Source organism: Marmota marmota, unplaced genomic scaffold (genome assembly GCF_001458135.2).
Source record: "Marmota marmota marmota unplaced genomic scaffold, marMar, whole genome shotgun sequence".
NCBI classification, from domain to species: Eukaryota; Metazoa; Chordata; class Mammalia; order Rodentia; family Sciuridae; genus Marmota; species Marmota marmota.
This window is the reverse complement of record NW_026000241.1, coordinates 21,617,681-21,627,650: the sequence shown is the minus strand read 5'-3', so window position 1 is coordinate 21,627,650 and position 9,970 is coordinate 21,617,681. Positions and strand designations below refer to the sequence as shown.

Below are 9,970 nucleotides of genomic sequence, written 5' to 3'. Positions count from 1 at the left end.
GTCGCAGGTCCGCCTACCTTGCAGGCGCGGGGGGGGGGGCAGCTCTACCCTTCCGCAGGCCACTGGGCCTGTTCTGTCTGTCGGTTGCAGGTCTGGCCTGTTCTGTTGGTGGTCACAGTTCCATCTACCTTGCAGGCGCGGGGTGGGGGGCGGCTCTGCCCCTCAGCAGGCCGCTGGGCCTGCTCTGTGGGTGGTCACAGTTCCGTCTACCTTGCCGGCGCAGGGGGAGGGGGCAGCTCTGCCTCTCAGCAGGCCGCTGCTCCTGTTCTGCCTGTGGGTCGCAGGCCCGCCTACCTTGCAGGAGTGGTTGGCAGCTCTGCCCCTCCGCGGACCACTGGGCCTTTTTTCCTTTTTTGATGTCTTAAATTTGTCTCTTAAATAGCATTTGGCTGTATTTTTTAAAACCAATTCTGACCGTCTTTATATTTTAATTGAAACACTTATCACCTCATTTGCAATGATTAATAATCTGGATTTTCTTCTACCAATTTATTTCCTACTTTTCACTCGTTCAGCTTCTCTGTTTACTTTTTACTCCTTTTTTTTTTTTTTGGTCTTCCTTTGGATTGAATGAGTTTTCTTCTTTATTTCCCTTTCTCTTCTATTTTCTTTGAAGTTACATTCACTATTTCCAATATTTTAAGAATTCCGTTTTCTTTGGGTCCCTGTGATGGCTCCTCTGACCTTAAGGGTCCGCAGGAAGAGAAAGCCCAAATATTTTTTTAGGAGGCATTATGAATCTATAAGGTTTTGGAACCTTTAGAAAAACTTCCTAACTTATAGAAAAAGTAATCCCAGTAGTTAATAAACAAACATCAGAAATAAGGCTTGAGGTCATTGATAATTTAAAAAGATAAAATATAAAAAGAATATTAATCCATATTCCCCACCTAATACTGGAAACAAATTTTAAAGAGCAGTTACATCTAGTACCATTGGGCATCTGATAGAAAACTGTTATAAATCTTTTAAAGTTAATGATCCTCCTATGTCTGATCAAGCAAATCACTTTGGATCTAGTATACTAGGAAAAAGATTAATATTAGGGATAATCAAAGAGATAGATATGATATGCAGAAAGATAAATATACATATGCATATATGTTGTATATAAAGTTCCCTGTGTGGGGGGGGTGCGGTGGGGTGTATATGTGTGTGTGTGTGTGTGTGTGTGTGTGTGTGTATGACACAAAAACAACCAGAAACAAGATTAATATCCAGAAATTGGGAATGGTAGATTAAAATATACTATAGTGACCCAGCGTAATACAATGCAGCTATTAGGAGGAATACATTCTATCTCCTTCAGTTAAACCACAGGGATGTTGGGAATGTATTAGTAAAAGATAAAAGTGAGGTGCCAAGAATCGTGGATAATTTGATTCCATTTTTTAAAGATTTTCTTTAGTTGTAGACAGACACAATGCCGATATTTTATTTTTATGTAGTGCTAAGGATCGAATCCAGTGCCTTCCACATGCAAGGTGAGTGCTCTACCACTGAGCTACAACCCCAGCCCCTTGATTCCATTTTTAAATAAAATTTTTAAAAGGAACAATAAGTTATCTATCCACATGCATATCTGAGCATAGAGTAAAATATGGAAGAATATACCTTATATCCTTCAAGTTTGCTTACTTTTGGGGTTAGGTAGGAATTATTAAGATTCATAGATGTAGTTACTTGTGTAATTTTTTAAAAAGGAACTTGAAAGAAAACTATAAAGCACACCACAAAGCAGACAACTACAATCTCTACCTGTGCAAAGAAATCTTTGTGAAACACCCCTTTGTTCACATTCTCAGGCACAAAAGTGCAAGCAATCCATTTACTCCAACCTCACGCTGTGATTTCATCCTGAGGAGACCCAGCTGACCTCAGCATCCAGAGGCTCTGAGTAATGTTTTAACTCTCTAGAAACCATGGCAATGACTAGGTTAGAAAGGGCTAAGATGCAGCAAATCGACTTGTAACCTGACAACTTCTTAGCCTGCCTGAGCCTGCCTCAGTTCCTCTGGAGATGTAGGACCAAACAGGGACATCCTTCTCTAGTAGATTGTGACTATGTGAAACTTATACCCACTATCGGTTGTCACCACTTAAAATATTTCTGTACAACTGGTTAATGCTGCTCCTGGGAGAAAGTGTTCCAAAACAGAACCGAATTTTTCCAGTTAAAACTCTGATTTTTGCTGACCAAGTAGACCTGAGCCTTTTGTTGGGGTCAAGGTTCCCACTGCAATCATTTTTAAAGTCTGTAAAACCTCATGTTACTCTCCAGCTGAGTTGAGACTAGAAGTGATCTGGGGAAGAGGGAAACCTGCTGTTTTATTGATAACAAAAGTGTAACACGAGAATTTCCAAATTATGCTTCATGGTAACCATGTTAATAGCACCACATAAAAGAGGTCCCACTGTCAAATAAACCTGAGCACTGCCGGTCCTAACAGACTGCTTCTGTCCATGATTAGAAGTATGCCTGGCTTCATTTAGCAGGCCACTTATTGAGCTGGTTGGCTGGCTTGAGAGGATCACCAGGAACCAGATATTTTCTATCATTCAGCCCACCATGCTGAGAGGTCAGTAGGGTCTCCTCTCATGTTCACAGGATGACCACCACAACTACAACTAGCACGTCCTTGCACAAGGGTCCTTAGAGGAGAGACAAAGCACTTTCTTTTCTTACATGCACCTCTCTATTTAGGTGAGAACATTTTCCCCAAGTGTTCACAGAATGCTTCCTGCATCTTACTGATTGAGTCATACACCCAGCCACATGTGTGGGTTGGGTTAAACCAATGCTCCCAGATGGAACACTATTATCTAAATAAAACATGGTTCTAATGGCAAGTAAGAAGAGAGCCTGGTTGTTGGGTGTCTGTTTACTGGTGACAGCAAAGTTAAAAATGTCTACTACAGGCCTCTTATTGCTCTTGTGAGCACTTGAATTTTTAAGAGAAGAATAAACACTAGTTAACATTTCCTACTCATGTTTGATCATGGAATTATTTTTTGAAGGATCATCTATTAAAATCTTCTGGAAGTCTATTATTCCACAGAGCATAGTTCCAAAATACTAGTTGAAAAAAAAAAGCTATAAATAAATAGGATAAAGATCAGTAGAGTGGAGGAAAAGGAAATAGGGGAAGGGAGAAAAAGAGGGAGGGGGTAATCCTGAGGACTGAATTAAAGCAAATTATATCCAATGCTTGTATAATTATGTCAAAATGAACTCCAAAATTATGTATAACTAAAATGAACTAACAAAACAGTTCATTGCTGATTGCACAAATGGTGTGACTCTACTTCATGCACAGAGATGTGAAAAATTCTGCTCCATTTGTGTACAATGAATCAAAGAGCTTTCTACTGTCGTGTAAGACTGATTAGAACTAATAAATTTTAAAAAGTTCATTGTAAAAAAAAAGAGAAGTACTTCTTCTATAAGTAATCTTACCTTCTTCTAAATAAATGCTTAAATGAAATGAGTTGTTAGGAAGGAATCCAAATAAATTTTGGGTCACCTCTGTCTATATTCATAGGGATGACTTATTCCTCACAACTTCTTTTTTCAATCTATGGAAACATCCTAAAAATAAGATACATTTTTTTTAAAAAAAACTATTCTTACATGGCAGAAGCCATAAAAAGATGTACATTCAGTTTTGGGGACATAATCCAGAAATCAGAAACTACTTCTATCAAAGGCAAGCCAGGGAGTGAAGTCCAAACTCCTCATTCTCCCTCCCACTGAGCCTGACACAAAAAAAGAGGGAAGAAAAAATACATATCAGCATGAGATTTTCTGAAGTCCTATTGGGGTAAATCTTATATGAATATTCTGACTTGATTCTGAAGCATATATTAATGATAATCTGGCTCCAAAGTGGTTCTCTTTCCTTTCCTTACAAATGTGTTCTCAACATTAGAGACTCTCAGTTCTCCAAATTGTTACATGAGGTCCATTTAAATTTTTTGGATTTCACTTGTCTGTTTTGCAAGCTGTGCTTCTCTTTCTGGAAATAGCCTTTCTAGTCCCTTTCTCAATTCGCCAGCCACTATAGAGTCCCCTTGGACCACCCTGGACAAAGTAAGTTTCTCTCCCAGTCTCATTTTATCCATTGAAATTTCTTCTGATGGCTGCACCAAGCCTCCCAGGACTCTTGAGATTTTTCCATCTGCTTTCAGTATGCTCTGCATATATCCTATCTCATAGCTTCCTCTGATTCATCACAGACACCCACATACTCTATCCTACTGTGATTTTTTTTTAAAGTAACCAATTTAAAGAAAAGAATGAAAACATTGTCCCTTTTAGACTCCATTCCTCCCATTGCCCAGAGAAATCGACTAGCACAAAAGCCCCATTGTGTAACTGCTCACCTCTTCTAGACTGATAACGATACATCCCTCAGCACTCATGCAAGTCTATGAAATAAATTCCACCTGAGAGATTGCAGAGATTGTATGTCAAGGGACTAGATAAATGACACGCTAGAGACCAAGTAAAGTAGCAGAAGGGGAGTTTCTGAGCCATGTGTTGTTGTTGAAAAGACTCACACACATGACTCTTCTGAGCCTGCTTTAAAAATCACCCTTTAGTGAGAATCCATTTAACCCGATTGCCACAACAAAGGTGCAATCAGGATGGAGAGGTGGGTAGATAGGTGGTAAGCAGGTAACAGGTAACTATCTCCACCCCCTGCCCCACTGTGAAACACCGACACCTCTGCTGGGCACAGATCAGGAATGTGTGATCACATGCTTTGTGCTAAAAAAAAAAGGTGGTTTTAAACCCCAACCCTCTTGGTTTCAATTATGCTTAATGATCACGTTGTTTTAGGCTCCCAGTATTACTGATATTCCAATAACAAAATGAAAAAAGCTTTTCTTTGGTGGGGAGAAGGTACTGGGGATTGAACTCAGGGCACTCCACCACTGAGCCACATCCCCAGCCCTATTTTGTATTTAATTTAGAGACAGATTCTCACTGAGTTGCTAAGTGCCTCGATAATGCTGAAGCTGGCTTTGAACTCATGATCCTCTGTCCTCAGCCTCCTGAGATGCTGGGATTACAGGTGTGTGCCACCGCACCTGGCTGGATAAAGCATTTTAATAATTAATATTTCATGAGAGAAATATTTTCTCCTCAATTGGAATGACAGGGTCAAATGGAAATTGGGAAAATCCTGAGATATATTTTAGGCTCATTTTTTTCCTTCTTGCTGGATTTCTGACAACCCATAACTTCAGAATCATTGTCCTCCTAAAATCTTTGCTTTACCAGAGAAGAGGGAGAAAGCTATCTGGTTAGGACAGCAGTGCTCACTCTGATTTATTTATTTATTTGGTATTGGGGATTTAACCCCAGAGGCCCTTTTCTTTCTTTCTTTTTAATTAAATGTTACAACTTTAAAAAAAAACATTTTTTTAAGTTGTAGACAATACCCTTACTCATTTATTTTTATGTGGTGCTGAGGATCAAACTGAGGGCCTTGCACGTGCCAGGCAAGTGCTTTACCACTGAGCTATAATCCCAACCCAGAGAGGCCCTTTTCCACAAAGTTACATCCTGGTTATTTTTATTTTTATTTTTTTGAGACAGGGTTTCACTAAATTGCCCAGGTTGGCCTCAAATTTCAGGTTTTCTTGCCTCAGCCTCCAGAGTCACTGGGATTACAGGTATGTACCACCTCTCATGGCCAGGCCAGGGATTATGTCTATCAAAATCCGGTCTTTAAATCTTAAAGTCAATATACAGATTTCGAGCTGGCCTTACTATGCCAGACTGTTATCTATGGAAGAATTTTATACTTTTTGGAAATAAATCAGAGTTAGTCTTAGAAATTATGCCAGGTAGAGTTTTCTGACCACGGATGGGAATTATTTTTATTTGTTAAACTCTGAAGCAAATTCCCATTGGTCAGTAGACTTGAGGACAAAATTATTTTAACTCTAATCCTTCAGTGGTTTGAACTCTGCAGCTCACATAATCAACAGTATTCTAGAGCTAAAATATCTGCTCTTGCTTTCCCAGGGAAGAAGGAGACAGTTAGTTTACTGTGGCAGGTGAGAGCCAGTTGCTAAATAATCCAGAGTTATACAACCCACAGCTGTGAGTAGCTTTCAGTTTACCATGATTAAAATATTTATACCATGGGGGTTGGGGTTGTGGCTCAGCAGTAGAGTGCTCACCTGGCATGCAGGGACACTGGGTTGATCCTCAGCACCACATAAATGTAAAATAAAGATATTGTGTCTGCCTAAAACTAAAAAATAAATATTAAAAAAAAATGTTTACACCATGGAAATTGGCAGACACTACAAACATTTTTTTTTCTTTTAGCAGCACAACACTGCATATAAGCTCAAGCAAACAGAATAGATCCCAGAATTGAGAAGATATTCTAATATTCCTAAAAAGTAGGGTAATAAAGCAATCAGTAAATTTGAAAAGAAGACATAAAATAGAATCTTTCTATTGTTAGTTTAATATGATCTAAAGAAACTTTAAGTTTATAGTTATACATTAATTCCCAAGTGGATTCCCTTTCCACATGCCTACAAAGACTGTCCTTTTCCTTGGCATTGAGGGGTGGGAAAACAAGGTGACCTTTATGGACCCCAGGAATACACTGTTGGATATCAACAGTATGGAAAGTTAAGGCAAAAAAAAAAATAGTAACTACTGTGAGTAACAGCAGGAAAAAAAGAGGGACTCTTTTTCAAATATTTAAATATAGGTCACAGAGTCTGCAATGATGCTCACTGAAATGTTAATTCAATTCAATCCAACTTGACAAACATTTACAAACAATAAGTGTTTGTTGAATTGAATTGAAATGTTAACATTTATCCTCCTGTGATATTTCTCTGCAAAAAATTAGAAAGTATCCTCAGACTATAAATTCTACCCTGAGATGAATGTTAACTTCATAATAAATACGACCATCAAATATTTATACCTAGCCTTATTTCAAGACACCTGTCATTGACTTACTTAGCAGCTTTGACAAAATAATGCAGAGATTCTAACACATTTAAATGCTAGAAGAAAATACAAAGCAGGAAACAGAGCTTCCTGGACTTTAATTTAATGGGCATCTATGAATATTTATAGTAGACTTGCTTTTTTTCACAACTGGGTAGTTATCTCCCTACTTTTAATAGAAACACTTTAACCTTACCTCTACTGAAAGCACATTCTTCACCCAGTTTCAGTACATCCCTTATAGAAGTATTTGATACTTTCCTGGTACTAAGCAAAGACAGTATTGACCAATGCGTGCATCATATTTCCCTGAGAACAGTGACTGACTCCAAGATGGACATTACCCTCACTCACAAATAAATTATCCTTAAGATTTTTGGAAGAGGAGCATACTCTCCTTCTGACCTTGACCTTGAACCTGGAAGAAAATATATCTGACTCCTGACAGCCACCTTCCTACATGGAAATAAACCCAACATGAAGGAAAGCAGGGCTGAAAGATATAGAAAGATTCAGGCCAGGTGATATTCTTTAAACCCCTGGTCTAAACCATCATTAGTCTAACCTTATAAATCACTTCAGGTGATAATTTACTTTTCTTTGCTTATAATAGCTTGAGAGGTTTTCTTTTACCACAAAAAGAGTCCTAATAATATAATGCAATGTAACATATCATATCAACTTATAAAAGTCTTTTGAAAGTGCCAAAGTCATCTCTTTACCAGTCTTAATATCCAAGTCCTTTTCCACAGAGTTTGCAGTTCTTCCTGCCAAAAGGCAGAGGCTACCTATTACCTCTGAAAGTTGGTCTTGGCCAGTTGCTTTGGTCAATGAAATGCTGGTAGATATAATACAATCAGAAGTTTAAAGTGAGCTTGCATGTATGGGCTTGCCATCTTGGGCTTGTTATGGCTATAACAAAAAGATGTCTCAGCAAGCCTGTTGGTCCAAGGAAGATGAAAGAAATGTAGAGAGTAGAAGTGTAGAGAGTAGACCTCAATACTGCAGTCACCACAGTATAAAGGGGAGCCACTCCAGCTAACCTGCAGATCCCAAAGAATGAATAATTCCTGTTTAAGATACTAGGTTTCAGAATTTGATGCACAAAATACTCATTTCATTCCCAGAATTAGAAGAGGAAATTTATAAATATCTAAGGAGATTCTTCGGGATTTTTCGAGTGAATAGGGAGTTTTCAGGGCAAATCAGTGGCCAAGCAGGTAAGAATAGCCACAACTTATTTAGCATGCAGCATATGCCAGGCATCGTTCCAAGTGATTTGCATAATTATGTTTTACATAATTAATCTCTGCAATAATAAATATTTGCTCTTATTGTTACTATTTTACTGAGATAAAACTGAGGACTACAGAGATAAAGAAACATGCTCAAGTCACATAGTCAATGCTAAGTTTTGAATCCACTTTGTACCACTATACTATAGTAAATTGGTTGGATTTAAAAAAAAAAATCAGTAGGCAATGCTGAGGACTATTGTTCTCCATAGGTTAAGGCCTCATCAGGTTCATTACTGAAACAATGTAGGATTAATAGTCCAACCTTTTGATAGAGACCCAAAGTCCAGATTTGGGAGAAATCTATTTTAAAGTATTTTAAATGTCTAAATACTTTTTAACACCATGAAGGTCAACCCTATGCAGTGAATGTTCAACAGAACACATTTAAATCTAAATTCAGCTGTGGTCTGTCTTTTTGCACCCACTGATTTAAGTTTAGCAGGTCAGTCTTGCTCAGATGGCAAGTGTCTGGCACCTGTATCTCAAGAGCTTTTCTAATGTCCTTGAAAGTCATGACAAAAGCTTTATTTTCCATGATACTAAAAGGCAAGCAAACATGGTGCTTCTGCAGTACCTTTTTCTTTATGCCTTTACACTGTCTCCATATTCTCGTGTACCTGCTTTGTGAGTCCTTAAAGCTACACTTGATTTCCGAATTTCCACATATCCAGAGATTTGGGCTGGTGCTCCCTCTGCCTGGATCATTCTTCACTCTTCCTCATCAGGTCCCATTTAAATGTCTTCCTCTAAGAAGCCTCAGCCAATGTCCCTTGAGTACTCACTAGGGTACCCTCCTTGGAGACCCATGCACCTCTTTTACCAAAAAGGAGAGTCACTTGTATTTTATCTGCCTTCTCATCTGAAAGCATCTCTCATTAGGATATTGGAAGGCAGTTGATAAGACTGCTGTGCTCACAATTCCTAACATATAGTAGGTGTTAAGAAAAATGTTTATTGCATGAAAGGAGAAATTCACAAATAAAAGAACATGTAGAGATCCTGCCAGGGTTACAAATGTTACTTCATTTGGTCTTCCTATTACAGAGACACGTGGACAGACAGACACACACACACACACACACAGAGTCACAGAGAGACACACACTCACCTAGATAAAGCAAGAGCACGATTAACTCTTTCTTCAAGGCCTAATGTGCCCAGGGCCTTCCAGGTCATCCAGAACTTGAATGCATCTGGTCTCCTGCTACATTGGATGGACTTGTCCCCTGTGTCATAGCTGACATCATAGAATTTATCCTGCTGGAAGAGATAGGATGCCTTGGCAGAGTAGCATTTCTTAAGAAGGTCCTTTGGGAAAAAAAAATAAGAAAAGATGAAGAGACTGTTTATTTTTAAAATATACTTGGATTTTTAATATTTTTTTTTAAAAATTTATTCTAATTTGTTATATATGACAGCAGAATGCATTACAATTCATATTCCACATATAGAGCACAATCTTTCATATCTCTGGTTGTATACAAAGTATATTCACAACATTCGTGTCTTCATATGTGTACTACTTGAATTTTGAAAACACACAGAAACAAAACCTGTAAGTTATTCTACTACTGGTACCAAAAGTAGTAGAATATGTCCAGTCCCACTTTATGTCCAGTCCCTGGACACTCTTGGTATGCTCTGATTTTTAGAATTTTGACTCTTTGAGTTAAAAAAAAAA

The 9,970-nt window shown here is 38.3% G+C and overlaps 1 protein-coding gene across 1 annotated transcript in view; it reads right to left on the bottom strand.

The window, feature by feature from the left end:
* Gadl1 (glutamate decarboxylase like 1) overlaps positions 1–9,970 on the bottom strand; it is a 168,144-nt gene that overhangs the window by 66,793 nt on the left and 91,381 nt on the right. Inside the window, exon 10 of the mRNA XM_048795378.1 lies at positions 9,398–9,597. Within this exon, the coding sequence (XP_048651335.1) occupies positions 9,398–9,597 (200 nt within the window). The remainder of the gene's footprint in view (positions 1–9,397; positions 9,598–9,970) is intronic.